Raw genomic sequence first — 16,169 nt, forward strand, 5'->3', positions numbered from 1 at the left:
TTTGAGAGCAGAGCAAGTGTGGGGGAACTTTATAAATGTCCCATATTAAATTAATAGCAGTCAGATTAGGCCCCCCCCAGTCAGATTTAGCCTTAAGTTAGTAAAATATTCTTACATTTGAATGGCAACCATGGCAGGCCCAAATTATAATTTTTCTAAACTTATAATTTTTCATATAGATAAAATTTTTAATATAAGTCCAGTTATATTTTTTCAAATTAGATTATAGTTAATAATTTTTTTTTACACAAGTTAATATCTAGTAGTCAGGTCCCCTTTCCACTTTTTCTTCATTATTCCTTTTTTGAGACTCAAACTTTTGTTCTTCCAGATTAATTTTGTCGTAATTTTTTCTAGTTCTATAAAGTAACCCTTTGGTGGCTTGATTGGTATGACCTCGAATAAATTTTAGTAGCAGTCATTCTCATTATATTAACATGGTTCAACCATTAGCAATTTCTATCTCTCCAATTATTCAGGTATTTTCTGTAAAGCATTTATGGTCATCTTCATATAATTCTTGTGTGTCCTGGTAGACTCCCAAATATTTCATGCCTTCTAGTTACTCTAAATGGCTTTTCTGTTTGTCAGTAATTAATTATGCAAGAAAAGTTAGTGAGTTGGTGCGTTTATTTTATTATATCTTGCTACTTTTCTAAGTTATTGTTTTAATTAATTTTAGTTGAACCTAACATTTCTCCATTTATAGGTACTAGTTCTTGGTTGTAGATACCATTGTTCATATTAAGGAAAGATCTACCAATGTTTTAAACAAAAATGAATGTTATAGTTTGCCAAGACTTTTCTGTAACTTAGTGATACTATTATTTATTTTCTTACTGTGATCTGTTATCTTTATAGTTTTACTATGTATGAATTGATGAAGAGATGATCTCTCTAAAACAATTTACAAAACAACTATGCTCAAAAAGAATAGCAAATGAAATAAGAGGTGGTGGACTAAAGGTGTAGAGATGATGAAGGATAGATTATTAGATATGGTCAGTGTGTTGATTTGTTCTGAATATCTGTGTATTTTGTTCTGAGGGAAGATTCTATTGGGTATGGATGAAGAAGTCAGTGGGAACTGACAAGCATTGTTTAAAAAAAAAAAAAGCAACAGGGGTAGCTAGGTGGTTCAATGGATAGAGCACTGGCCCTGGATTCAGGGGGACCTGAGTTTAAATCCAGCCTCAGACACTTAACACTTACTAGCTGTGTGACCCTGGGCAATTCACTTAACCCCAATTGCCCCCCCCACACACACACACACAAAAGAATAGGCAGCACCATCCCCGTGACAATGCTCATCTGGGTCAAGACCACGGAGGATGCTGACGATCTGCACAAAATCTTACTGGAGAAAAAGGAGGTGTGAAGGTGGGCAGAGGGCTCAGAGACTTGTTTGCCAAGTTGCTGCTTTTTTCCCTTAAACTTACTCCTTTTATTCTTAACTTTCTATTTTGACATTCTAAGAACTTAAGAGGTATTCTGAAAGGTTTTGTGGGGGAAATTACTATGGCCAATAAAAGCTTTAAGTGAAAAAAAAAAGAATAGGTAGCTACCCACCCACATAGGACTTGAGACTCTAGAAAATGCGCTTATAACAAATGGTAGCTCAAATGACCCCCACTTTAACACACACACACACACAAACCGAAATATTTTAATTACTGACATCAGTGGATTATGGTCAGGTTCCTTATGTCTATGGCTTGGCTTGGTCCTCAGAGGGGGAGAAAAAAAGGTGGGATGTGATTTTTCTTAAAGTGGGTAAAATGTAAACTAGGCCAGTTAACAACCACTTCAAAGGTCAGCTGAAGATTCAGCAAATAAAATTAGCCTAAGGGGCAGACCTTGAGCAGATTGCCCTAGTAGACATTAACTTATTAAAGTTTCTCTGATCTCTGCTCCAACCTTTGCCCCTTAGAACACGCAGCCACTAATCACTGGGCTGATTTCGACCTATAAAAGCAAGGGGTCCCTGTTGGCAGTCAGATCATCAGCTTCCTACACGTAGCCATGGCACATCTTAAGCTCTTGGCCCTGTTCATCGTGTGTCTGCTGCTCCTGAAACAGGTAAGGATAAGGGGGAAGCCCTTAGTCCCCACTCTGGGCAAATATGCCTGTGCTATATAACTCAGCCTTTGAGGGCAGATTGTAAGATTGCTGAGGGAAGATGGAACCTACTTCACTTTTGAAATCATTTGCTTGCTCTATCTTCACTCTCTACCCTTTTAGAGGGCCTTTTTTTTACATAAGGCTGGGCTTTTTGTTGTCATTCAGATGTTTCAGTTGTGTCTGATTCTTCACTACACGGTGTGGGGTTTTGTTGGCAAAGACACTTGGAGGGGTTTGTCATTTCCTTCTCCAGCTCATTTTACACATGAGGAAATGGAGGCAAACAGGGTGAAATGACTTGCCCAGGGTCACACAAGTAGCAAGTATCTGAGGCCAGATTTGAGCTCAGGAAGATGAGTCTTCTTGACTCCAGACTCAGCATTCTATCCACTGTGCCACCTGGCTGCCTCTGATGTTGGCTAAACAAAAGCTTTCCTTCTTCTTGTCCTAATCTCACGGGGCTGTGGTGAGTAAAGCTAGAAGCATTAAAGGGCGTCTATAACGATTGTCACCTTCCACCCTATTCCTTAGGTGGAGTCCTCTCCCTTGCCCCAGCAGGGTTCAGTCCAGAGAAGACTAAAAAGGATGACCCCCTTCTGGCGAGGTGTTTCCCTCAGGCCTATTGGGGCATCTTGTCGTGATGACTCTGAATGCATCACAAAACTGTGCAGGTACCTACAATTATGAGACATGGGGGGGGGGCACTCGGTTTGAAGAGAAGCGAGGGTATGGAGAAGAGATAATAATAGCTAATAATAACTGCTAACATTTATATAGTACCTAGTAAGTGCCAGGCACTGCACTAAACATTTTACTATCTTATTTAATCCTTATACAACCATGATTGGCAGGTGGTATTCTTTACAGATGAGAAAACTGAAGCGAAGTTAATTGACTTGCTCAAAGTCACATAGCTAGCAAGTGTCTGAGGCTGATTTTGAACTCAGGTCTTCCTGAGGCCCCACAGAGGGAAAAGAATGCCTGACAAGCTCAGGAGATCTAGGTTTTAAGTCACAAGGATCATCTGGAGAGACTAGCCTAGATGGTGGGATGACAATGGAATTATATACATATCCTTTCTTCTTCATGATCAGTCCAAAACTGAGACCGTAGTCTGGGATGGTGGTAGATCATAGGAAGGGTCCAGGGGCTGAGGCTTGCTTCTTTTCTCTCAATCAGCTTAGCAGAAATTCAAGTGACCGGGACCTTTTAGAAAAACAAATTTCACTTTCTCTACCTCATGAGATTCTAAAACTAGGCAAGACAAAGATTTTTATCCACATGTATATATGTGTATCTACACATGTATGTATATATGTGTGCATGTGTGTATGTGTATGATCAGAGCCCTGCCTCTGCCTTGTAACATATCTTTTCATTCACCTAGGAAAAGACGATGTTCCCTCAGCATGACCCAGGAATGACATATTTACTGAAGAAAAGAGAAGAAAGCAGCTGCTTCCAACAATGCTCCGTTCTATGGAATATTGATTATTAGCTGCAGAACTAGTGGAATTATCTGCGAAGCTGTTCTACTATTTAATATTTAAAGGCAGATGCATACCTTAACTTAGACCCTCCCTTCCCACTCCTTCGAGCATGGACATGTGGATAAAGACATTTAAACTTTTGAACTTAAGAGTCTGTATTTTTATATGCATGTATTATTGTTAAAATTTGAAAAATTAAAAATTTTTTATCATTTCTTAATAATGAAACATCTGAAATTCAAGCTTTTGGGAAATGGCATGTAGAAAAATAAATCTATTACTTTATGAAGTTGTAACAGGCTAGAAAAATTTTCAGTCTGGAAAGTTGGGGGGTCAATATTATACTTAAGAATAGGAATATGGTAGAATGTTAAAATTTAAGACAAAAGCTTATAATTTCAAAACCTCTGTAACACTGGCCTTCATCTCTCCAGTGACAGTCACGTTCAGTAATTCTGATACCGCCCCATCACCCTTCCAAGAAATACATCCATGTTTTGAATTGTCCCCAAGAAGGAACTCAAAAATCTTTGTAAATTTATCAAGACAATTCCTATTCTAAGAACAAGGCTCAGAAAGAATGCTAAGGCTTCTGTACAACATCAGTTCAATAAACTGATTTCTACGCATATGGGCACATGGATCATACAATAACCCTACTGACCAATCAAGAAGCAGGCATGAAAATACACCCACTAGGGGCAGCTAGGTGGATCAGTGGATAAAGCACCGGCCCTGGATTCAGGAGTACCTGAGTTCAAATCCGGCCTCAGATACTTGACACTTACTAGCTGTGTGACCCTGGGCAAGTCACTTAACCCCCATTGCCCTGCCCCCCCAAAATACACCCACTAAAACATGTTTTCAAAGGACATGGATCCTTGAACCCAGTACAAAAATATAAAATGAGGATCCAAATTAGGAGGAAAAAAATAGAAGTGTAAACAGCACAGCTTTTATAAAGTTTAATACAGAAAAATCTATTTGATATTTATTAAACTTAAGTTTTTCCAGTTATGGTTTTGCATTATACAAAGCATTTAATGACACAGTAGTTAAAAAGATCTTTACAAATTGAAATGTGATACCCTTTTCTCCAAATATTTTAATTGCCATAAATTTGTTTAAAAATACACATTAAATGCATGTTTCAGACACTCTAAACTTTCTATAATCTCAATACCACAAAATACATAGAATATACTATACAGATGTGGAAAAATCTAGTTAGTATATAATACTTTGCTCACCATTAACAGCTTTATTACATGAAATGCACATATTGACTTTAAAATCCTAACTTCTGAGCCCCAAACTATCCCTTGAAATTTAAGTGTATTGCAACAAATAAAACTCACAGTATATATTTTAAGTTTTGGTTGAAAATACCAGATGCCTAAATAATTTGGATAAACAAATGTGAAACAGGGACTTGAGTCATGTACAAATAAAGACATCCTGTCAGTCACTAACAATATCTTTTCTTTAGGATCAACCAGGGCTTACAAGTCAACTACCCTCCCCAGCTTCCCTTCAACATCTCCCCCAGACAAAACAAACAAAAACAAAACAACAACAAAAAAAAAACACCTCAAACCCTTATTCACCAAATAATTATAATTTCAAATAAGATAAAGGATTTTCAATAAATATATAAGCACTTCATCCTCCATATACAAAACTGCTTAAAATCATTCAAAAAGGAGACCAGATATAAATTCTAGGAGCTGTGCTTGCTAACACCATGTCTGGTCTTAGAAGGTGAACTTTTAGGCATTCATATCAATGCAGTCAAAACTCAGTTAATGAGCGATGCAATACTGATGAATGCTCAATTGAATAATTTGCTAGGGTTATGCATAAAGTCACAAAAACAGGGACATTTTTGAAAGTCTATATCACCAGCTAGTGGAATAAATATGGGCCCTCATGGCATAGACTTGAAAGGCAGCATTTCCGGTCACTTTTTCCTGATGAACTAAAACAGGTAGAGAATTTCAAAGGTGAACAGTTTATAATTAAACCACATTTCTGGGCAGCCTTTTCTTGCTCATTTTAAGACATGCTGAATATTGGCATAGGGAAGATTAATGGGCTCCTCCAAAGGCTATTTAAAATCATGAGAACCAGTCTGCAACTTTAAGGTTTTCATAGGGCAAAGTCTATGTTTACATCTAGCCCTAACTCCCAGCTTGTCCACTTGTGCTGGAAGCATCAAGTTCTTCAACTGACCTGTTGGTCTAGAGATCTAAGGGAGCTTACTTAGTAAGAAGTACTTTACCTTTAAAATCAACCTTAACAATGATTTTCTGACAAGTGACTTCTGCACTTGCAACTAATTGCTTTGCTCTAGTCTCTAAGGAGCCAAAAAGGTTCTCCATTAGCTGAGTATAAGAGACAAGCACTTTTAACAATCACCAAACCCTGGCAAACTAATGTAAACTGTTGGTGACAGATTACTCTCAAGTCATCTGGAAGGGAGTTAACTCACCTATCATTTACTTTAATGCAGAATTAGTCTAGGTCCATATTACCTATTACTAGGGGGGAAAATCCACTTCTCCACTATACTTTATACTAAAGCTAAAGATAATGAGATCTGTGTTTCAAAGAATTGAAGAGTTCTAGTCATAGACTCTATAAGGTTGTACAATGGTTACTCCCCAGTGGGGTAAATTCATTTAAAACTTGGACTTGCTCAGGCTTAACATAACCTACTTCATACAAAAATCCCACTAAGTGCACCTGTGACAAAGCAAAATATTATATAAATAAAACACACAATGAGGCCATTTTTATCCAAATAGCAACTGGAAAATTAAGACTCCTCTCCACCCGATCCCACCCCCCACCCCCAAAAAGCCCTGACATATTAATAAAGGGCACAGATACATTTTAGAATGAGCTTACTGCAAATAAACTCTTCATCTAAAGGAATACACATTGCACTCTTGTACATTACTATGCAACAAATGTCACTGAATGAAGTGACAGAAGTGTCACTGAGAAAGTGACTTAGATCAATTTAATAAATAATGTGGAAACGGGTGCACTAAGCTAAAATACTACACATATATACTTTAGACAAACTGATTTCATGGTTTTTAAAAAATACATTATATATAAAGTGAGTATGTGTACATAATTCTAAAGATTCAAACTGCTCACTATCACACCAAGAAGAGTGCAGAATGTACTCCTTTTTATGGCTAAATCATCTTCAACCAAAATGACTGGGGCTACACTGGATTCACACGGATTCTTCTTCTTTTTTTAATCCACTAGATATGAATGCCAAAGCCTTGAGCTTTAAAGAGTTTGTTTTCTGTAATCTTGCTTCACAAGGAGAAACCTGGCTGTTATAAATCAAATTCCATAATATTATAAACTTTCTATCAGCCAATATAAAATTATGCTGTCTGAGCCAGCCTGGTCTGATTATGTTTCTTTAATTAAAAGAAGAAATGGATGTGGGGAAAAGGATTTAGTCAAACTACAAGTGGTTCAAAGTGCAACACTGATATATAAATATATATCGATCCACAATAACAGGAACCCTCTTGGTACAATAAGGAGTGGCCTTTTCCCCAAATGTTCACTATTTGAGACTAGTTTGCATTGTTGGCTTAGGCCAGCTTTTTTCAAACACCTTCTTTGGCAGACATATGTACAAATCTCATCCTGTGTCACAGCACAGAACTCCTAAAAAAGTCACCTTCTTCAAGGTTTGCTTTCAAGGAGGGAGTACTAGTGCTGTCAACAACAATCATGGATAAGCCACCTCACTAGGTGGAAGCCACAGGTCTGCTTGCTGAAGAGGACTGAAGGGGATGGAAGAAAAAAAGATCTTGACATGTAAAGGCAGTGGCTGTGGAGAAAGGTTCCATCTCATGAGGTTGGGGTCACTATGGCCAGGCTCAGCCAGGCTAAGTTGAGGCTCCCAGGATGAAAAAAGCATTGTTGGACACAACATTGTTCCATACTTTGGTTGTATATAAAGGGCAAAATGTTAGCTAAGTCATGTATGTATGACAGGAGGCAGACAAAATTAGTCTTTAATGAACTATATGATCTATTAAAAGAGCTGTATTTCCAAGATGATCTATACATTAAAAGTTAGATCAGCTTTTTATCATTAGTTAGATTCAGTTTTAAAAGTTAAACAAAAAAGTCACAAGAAATTTGAGGTGGAATGGTCACCTACAACAGAGGCAAATATCCAGATGACTACAGACAGTCAGGGAAGCCATATTCTACACATTACTACTGGGGTTTCTGCCAGAAACCATGGCATTTGAAATACAGACAATTACTCAGGCCCAAACTTTCTATTGCCCATTACTAACTGGAAGGAAATATTCTTCAACTGAAAAGAATTCACCATCCCAGTATGAATACAATTTTAAGAAGAATATTTTAGTGCAGCACCATTCACCATACATGAGAATTTCCATTCTCTCTTTCACTCACACACACACACACACACACACACACACAGTTTCTGCTGACCATCAGGCCATATAAGGATATATAAAATACACTGGGCCTTAAGGTCCCCCTAAGACACTGTGGAGCTAAAGGGGAAAGACTGAACTTGTTTTGATACTATTTGAAAAACTTACTAAAAAACCATCAGACTCTATAAGAAGCTTATCCTTTGAATACAGCCTCTAACCGACAGACAGACAGTCAGTCAATCAGTCTCTCTCTCACCCAGTCATGCACTCACAGATTTAATTCAGAAGGGTGCTAAACCAACAGAAATCTACGGCAGAGAAGTTTTCAATTCAACATTGGTCTGCTAACTTTCCCTTCTCTGACAGTAGAAAAACCATCTTTTTTTTTTTTTTTGGAAGTACAAAATAATCAAGGAAGCCCTACAGATATGCAACTATAATGCAATAAAAGCTTGCTAGTTTGTAAAATATGAGTTTAAGGATAAACTGCAGTACTCGTTGTACAATGTTTACAACTCAACATTCGATTCCTTTTTTTTGCACTTGCCATCCTTTTGGCACGTGATGATGATCCAGAAATTGAGTGCAATCTTTTCTTTTTTCCTGAAAGCATATGTTCATTTCTGGTATTGGGAGGAAAATCTGCTTCTTTCAGCAGCCTTATACAATCCGGACTCACTAGATTTAGGCTAAGTCACTATACTAAACGGTTACCATTTATAAAAGCAATGATTTTTACAGTTAGTCCTAAAGAAACATTTAAAAGGAAATGAAAGTCTACCTAACTACTGCACAAAGCCAGCTGTACACAGTCGACCTGCGCCGCTTCGTCTGTAAACAGTCCATCAAGTCTTCATCTAAATGTAAGATTTAAGGCACACCAGACGTGATAGGGGCACTAAGCAAAGTACAAACAGTACAGTTCTCACCTTGTATTCCAACAAGCACCTTGTATGGAAAGGTACTTTGGTGCACAACTTTTACAAAAGCAGCCACTTCAAACCCGGGGAGGGCTCTCCTTTTCCATCAGTAAGATACTTTTCTAAAGTGAATATTCTGCTCCCAACAGAAACAATCTTCACTCATTGGGGGCCTTCATAATACAATGGGGTAAATACATGATTAAAACAAGTTCTGTGCCTCCAGATTAGAACTGTTTTACAACTTTGCTCTAAGTTGTAAGGTAAAACAGGACACACCCAAACTCCAGCCCATTTCCATAGCAGTCATTGTACACGCATATCAGAATATCACAAAGTCGATATATATTAAAAAAAAAGAATTCTGAAGATGGATATGAATGCTTCAACAAAATTTCTAATTTCTCAGTCACTGGAAGAGACAAGAGGTCTCTAAGGAGTTCTCTAATCCATTTTTCCAATGGTAAATCATACTGTTTCAATGTAGTATCAACTGGCAAAAACAAGAATAAAGTTCCAACAAAATTTAAAAGGTTCAAGATTGTCCTTTCATTCGAAACAAAACAAAACAAAAGGCAAACTTCTGTATGATGCACATCTCCCAGAGTCCATGTTCTTACTTGATCTCTTTTAGAATTCATTAAATATAAGTAACTAACACTGTGAGACTGCTATGGTATTATTAAGTGTGATCATGATTCTTAAAATAATAACCCATCTTGAATCAAACATGATTTTCCCCCAATCTAGAATGCTATATTCTAATATTTAAATTTCTTTTCACATGTTCAAGAACCTCTCTGGGTCCTTTTCCCTAACATTAAGTACAAATTCTGCAATACTAAAACTGTAGTTGTCATTTAAGATTTGAGTAGGAGGCGGCAGACATGTTAAATACATGTCTCTACATTTGAGAATATAATGATCCTCTTTTACAAGCTCTACCACATGGAGACATTACTGAAAACAAAGTTTAAAGTATATAAATAAAAGTGTCTGCATGAAATTTCTGCTAAGCATTTGGTAGGATAAATTTATAGGTAGAAATAATTATTAAAATAGTCCCACCAAACTGGGCAGTTAAAAATTAAAATAAATATGATTTAAATTGATTACTTATGCATTACAACTAGAATTCCAATCCCATTTCAGATCAGTTAAAACTGCATCTTATTAATATGCTGCAGATGTAAAAATACTTAAATAACTTTCCAAATAGGGAATACCTTAGGAGTCCATTAACATGATGGCTTTGGGTTCAAAACAAAATAAAACAAAACAACAAAACCCCAAAACACAACTTTTACATGAGACAGTGAGGCAGAAGCATTCCTTGCTCTTAGTGTTGACTAAGCAGTGTTATGGCAGTCTTCCTTATTGATATGACACAGTGTTGTGGAGAAAAATCAGAGGCAACGAGAATGTTCTGGGTAAGAATCCTTCAGTTCAAGATATCAACTTGGCATCCAGACGAAGCCAGTGAAGTCCCTGCCGGGTATAACGAACTAGGTCTGTCATGATGCTTGAATTAAAGATGAGAGGGCCCATAACTTTATCCAGTTCAGCAAAGAACTCTAAAATGAGCAAAAACATTCATTAAATCATGTACAGTAAATCTCCTATGTGACTGCTGTGTCATCTGGCAGACAGTGCAGTAAAAAGAAATCCATAATTTATAGGAAGAAAGGAAATAAGTTTTTCCTCCCTCCTCTGAGATATACTAAGCAAAGTATATTCTGAACAGCTATTTTTCTAGGGAATCCTACCTAAGGCACAGACTCACCAAATCTCACCATCAGAAGAGACCTTAAGCTTATCTAGTCCAAACCTTACCTATACAGACACCCTTTTGACAACATCAACTTTCTACAAGTGGTCACCAAAATCTCCAGGTGAACACCTTTGGTAGAAGATGACTCTACTGTCTCCAGAAGCAGCCCATTTCACTTATGGATGTTTTTCTTTTAATCAGAATTTACTGCCAGAGTTACATTTACAGGCAAAACTACATTTTAATGAACTTGACAGAACATCAAATCTAATATTCATTCCTTTGTATTATGTCACCTTAGGAAACCTTCCCTTTTCCAATTCAATCTGGCATTATTTTCTTTTCCCTTTTACTTGGAATATAAAGACTGGTGTTTAGCATATAGAGAGTTCTTATTGAACTAAATTAAGATGAAAAGCCAATTTTAGAAGATATTTTTTGCCTACAAAACTAGTAGATATTTTTGCAAATATTAGATGTCTCAGAGATATTGCGATATTTTCCTGTGACTAGTTGTTTTTTGCTACCAAAAAAGAAAATTAAATTAAATTTATTTTAAGTGAATTAAAGATAAATTTTACATTATATTTTTAATGCTAGAACAGCTCTTTTAGAAGAGCCTAAAATTTGACAGACCACTGAGACTGACTTAGAAAAGTCTTTTTTTTTTCTTCCTAAAGATCTGTAACTTTACTGCCAACTCAGATTGCATTCTCTCTATAACTTAGTAGGTCTTGGAAAATTACCATAGCTAAAAACTTCATCACCTTGTGGTCAACCTGGTAATGAGCCTCTCCTGGTTCATTCAGCCAAGCTGGTCCTCAGAAAAGAGGACCATATACATATACATATATATGTATATGTGCTGTCCCTTACCAGGCCTATGACCAAAACGTTTCCCTTCCAACTTGGGAGGAGCTGTCCAATCTCATTTTCTGCAGGCATGTACAGTCAGAGTTTAACTCCATGCCACAATGAAGCAACAGAAAAAGATATTAACCATAGTATTAACCTTATGGTATGTTTGTTAAAATCTAGAAATCTACAAATTAATGTAATTACCCCTAAAATAGATTACATAAAACGAAGACCAATACTTTAAAAAATATCAATACTTATAGTGAACTATTGATACCAAAAAATTAACTTGTTTGGTTTTTAAAAATCCATCTACCAGGGCAGCTAAGTGGCACAGTGGATAGAGCACTGGCCCTGAATTCAGAAGGACCTGAGTTCAAATCCACCCTCAGACACTTAACACTTAGTAGCTGTGTCACCCCAGGCAAGTCACTTAACACCAGTTGCCTCACCAAAACAAAACAAAACAAAATCCATCTACTATCCTCTGAACATACTAATTTCCTGCAATCTACCTTTTTGCTCCTTAGAAAGCTGTTCAGCTTGGTCCCAGATTTCGGTGGCATAAAGGAAGTTGGATGTGACCTGAACGTAGCTGGCTGCCATCTGGTGGATTCTCTGTGGAATAGTTACTGAAGAACTGCTCCCTGAAGTGCTGCTTGCCCCTGAAGTGTAACTTCCTGAATTGCCAGGAGAGAGCTTTGGAGAAACTGGGGAAGGCATCCCCGCAGCTTTGCTGTATGCAGTACACAGAAAGAAAAGGCAACGACTTTGATTGTGATATGGTGCACAGAACATACCAAGATTTAAACTGTCAGCTACTTAAAGGAAGTTTTCATCATTTCTATAGAACATTAGAATAATGAAATGGTTTTCTGGTTTTCACAATAGGAATGGAATATAAAATTGTTTCTTAAAATAATCAATGACAAAGTATAGTATTTTTTTCTGAACCGCTGTAATTTTTTTTTTGGTTTTTTGTTTTGTTTTGTTTGCGGGGCAATGGGGGTTAAGTGACTTGCCCAGGGTCACACAGCTAGTAAGTGTCAAAGTGTCAAGTGTCTGAGGCCAGATTTGAACTCAGGTACTCCTGAATCCAGGGCCGGTGCTTTATCCACTGCGCCACCTAGCCACCCCCTGTAATGTTTTTTTACACAAATTATTTAACAAGATTATTCAACGTTTACAGGCACAGCTTTCAACTATACTCAGTTCTCTAACAGTGCAGTGTTTCCTATGGACACAGGATGTAAGCTATGTGTTACTTTGACTTTTGTAGGACTGATTCAAAAAAGTCCCAGAATTCACTGCTATCTTACTAATGGATATTAGCATATGATAACATACTAAGTAATGCAGGCCATCCATTTAGGAAAAAAAATATTATATGAATATGCATAAAAATGTAACTGGGATGAAAAGATCAGTCATTTGAAACTAAATCTCAAACCAAATGAATGAAAGAATGCATAAGATATAGGCATTTCAATTCCAAACTAAATTGTTAAAAATACTGCTAATGTCCTAACTTTAGGATATAAATTTTAAAACCAAAATTGGAATAAAAAAGCCCATAATAATAAAATCTACATATAGTAGAGGGAAATCAAATGGAGAAATTACTATAGGCTCCTCCCTTCCGTTCCTTTTTACTCCGATGAATATTACAATGATCCCTTCTGCATTGCAGGGGTTAGGTGGCAAAGCAACACTACAATCTGGAAAATCCAAGTAAAATTTTTGGACCCTCCCCTTCATACAAGAGAAGAAGTCTGCATTTTTTCTTTTTCTTTTATGGAGGGTTTGAAGTACCTTACTAGAAAATTTGGGTTGACATTATACAATACTATACATATATTTTATGCGTTTCTGAGTTTCTGTGTCATCTGCTGGCCTTTGCGTGTAGTCTGCAGCTTCTGCAAAACTCCCCCCAAATTCCAATTTAATTTTTTATGCCAACTCTCAATATATTGAAACCATGATGGGGAAAGTCATGATGTGGAAGGGATAACTGTAGTGAGTGGTACTGGTATGAATGAATGAAAATGCATTTAAGAACTCTGGACATACAAATATTCTTGTTCTTCTGAAATGTCTCTCCTCAGTATTCTGTTTTCAGTTCTCTTCTCTGTGATGCCTGAGCTTTTACTTCACTGTGGATTCCCAAATCTCTAGCTGTTTTCTCCAAAGCTACATACACATTTCCAATAGTTTTTTGACATCATGACTTAGGTGGCCAACTCAAATTCAACAGGTTTGAAACCAAATCAATCTTTGGGAGTGTCCCTAAGTACCAATAAAGAGGGTGGTATTTGGGAGTGGGAAACCCACTTCCCAAAACTTTTCTCCTTAAATACTGCACTACAGGTGTGGCTGGCAGCAGCAGTTTTTTAGGAGTGGATGAGGATCAGACTTCTGCCCTGCTCACTTGCCTCTAGGGTTTCTGAGTAAGTTTCAAGGTCAAATATCCTTTTAAGTTCCAGTCTCAAAGGAGGCAAAATACATCTGCTAATTTAGCTGAGAATGATCCAAATGTTTAAGATAAAAGCATGACAATTCTTTAGACTTGATTGATAAATTATGTAATATGTGGAACTGCTGCTTTCTGAATGATGTCCTTATTGCCAACTTTGACATAAATTTATGTATTCAAAAAACACTAAAGAACTACTAGGGAGTGATTTTTATTTCACAGGATAAAAATAACATTGCCTACCTTCCCATGCCAGGTGATGGAGCTTGAGAATTATTATAAGAATTCTAGAGACAAAACACATACATACACACACACACACACACACACACACAAAAAAAAATACCAAGTTACTTATCAATTAAATCAACAAAATACTGAATGTCTACTATGCATGAGCTTTATACTCTCCAAAGCAAGCATAAAGTATGGTTTTTGCCCTAAAAAGAACTTACAATCTTTTTAGGGAGGGAAGACATATGTACATGGTACAGGTGATAGACTATAAAGAAAGATATGAGTACAAAAGAGGGAGACATTGTGAGCTGGGGAACGTGTGAAATGGGGTCTGAGAAATGGGTTTATGAAAGAGCTGTGCTTGGAAGGATGCAGAAAGCCAGAGAAGGGCATCTGAGGCAAAGGGAACGCTATAAATAAAGGTACAGAGGTGGGAATGTACAGAGCTTGTTCATGGATAGTGGGTAGCCTTGTTAGAGAAAGCTCAAAAAAGGAAGAGTGGGGGTGGACTGTGCATGGTCCTGAATGCCAGTAAAAGTAGTAGGAACAGAAAAGAGAGATATGCAAGGAGTTGGGAAGAGACTATTCTAAAGTTTAATGAAAACGGAATTTATATCCTGAAGTATTATTTATACACGGCACTGCCAAAGACAGTTCTAAATGGAGTTTCAAAGAGCAGTCCAGCAAAAACAGCCTTGTTGGAAACCCTACAAACCCTACAAGGCTCAACAATCCTCAAAATGAACATTTACCATGGTCATTAACCATCTCTTCCCCCTCAATCCCCCAATACTCAGAGGCTTGTAACGCTCCCCTATCCCAATACCCAGAGACATTATAGTGACCTTTTTCAGGGCTATGGAAGATGAGTCCCCTTTGCAAAATTAAGTTTGAGAACCAGAATTCATATTTCTATCAGCTACATTTACCTTTAAATGTTCGGTTAATGTTTTTGAGTATTTCAAAGCATTCTCCTTCTTCAGTTTAAATAACCTCAGGTATAATAAGGACTGGCATCGAAGGCTTAAAAGAAAAGAGAGAGAGGGAGAGAAGAAATATTTGTTTACAATAACAGCACTAGATAATGCGGGGGAAAAAAGGCACCTTTTGTTTTCTCCAAGTTTATTTGGAAGAAACTGTTATCACTAAATTGACAATGACATTAGCTTTAATTCATAGGTAAAAACGACTCAACTAATACTACAGAATAAGAAAATTATTGTCAAATATTTATTAAGGGCCTGCTTTATGCGAGGCACTGTGTCAAGTGTTAGGGATATAAAGGGATATGAAGAGGAAAGAGTCACTGACCTCAAGGAGCTTACAAGATAATACTATTAATACTACAATAGAATTAAGAAGTAATATTATTACTCCTTACGTATTCCAGAAATCTCCATGAAAACTACATCCAGTGAACTGTGCCTTATTATCAGTATCATCATGGTCATCATGCTGGGAGTAACCCCCAATTCTGAGACTGGCTCATTTAATGACTTCCTATCCTCAAATGGCCCAGAGAAGTGTACTAAACAAGCCTACTATACTTCCCAGATGCCTCAGACATTAGATATATTTCAATTTTTATTCTCTTCTTATAAATGAATAAGCTACTAGATCCCCAAGAAAAGACTGTGAGAGAGGAGATTAAAAACCTAGATTATGGCACACTCTCCTGTACCCTACCAACATTTTCCCCAGAGCAAGATGAAGGGGTCTACCTCGGGAGGGAGAAGACAAGCTCCCTCCATAGTGCCTTGTAATTTGAAAACAAGATAGAAATCTATTTATTTTCTTTCTTTCTTTTTTTTTTTTTAGTGAGGCAATTGGGGTTAAGTGACT

General features: G+C 37.1%; 2 protein-coding genes across 3 annotated transcripts in view; one reads left to right on the forward strand and one right to left on the reverse strand.

The window, feature by feature from the left end:
* Window positions 1-1,940: 1,940 nt before the first annotated feature.
* LEAP2 (liver enriched antimicrobial peptide 2) lies at window positions 1,941-3,831 on the forward strand. The gene is made up of 3 exons (XM_043982438.1): window positions 1,941-2,079; window positions 2,653-2,792; window positions 3,509-3,831. Exons 1-3 carry the CDS (start codon window positions 2,023-2,025, stop codon window positions 3,543-3,545), a joined length of 234 nt encoding a protein of 77 aa, XP_043838373.1. The 5' UTR covers window positions 1,941-2,022; the 3' UTR covers window positions 3,546-3,831.
* Window positions 3,832-4,561: 730 nt separating this feature from the next.
* The window catches only part of AFF4 (AF4/FMR2 family member 4), an 88,587-nt gene continuing 76,979 nt past the window's right edge, over window positions 4,562-16,169 (reverse strand). For both annotated transcript variants that reach the window (XM_043982435.1, XM_043982434.1), the window contains 4 exons: window positions 15,257-15,350; window positions 14,334-14,377; window positions 12,133-12,353; window positions 4,562-10,562 (listed from right to left, as the gene is read on the reverse strand). In XM_043982435.1, coding sequence (XP_043838370.1) covers window positions 10,435-10,562; window positions 12,133-12,353; window positions 14,334-14,377; window positions 15,257-15,350 — 487 coding nt within the window. In that variant the 3' untranslated portion in view covers window positions 4,562-10,434. The remainder of the gene's footprint in view (window positions 10,563-12,132; window positions 12,354-14,333; window positions 14,378-15,256; window positions 15,351-16,169) is intronic.

Source organism: Dromiciops gliroides, chromosome 2 (assembly GCF_019393635.1).
Source record: "Dromiciops gliroides isolate mDroGli1 chromosome 2, mDroGli1.pri, whole genome shotgun sequence".
NCBI classification, from domain to species: domain Eukaryota; kingdom Metazoa; phylum Chordata; class Mammalia; order Microbiotheria; family Microbiotheriidae; genus Dromiciops; species Dromiciops gliroides.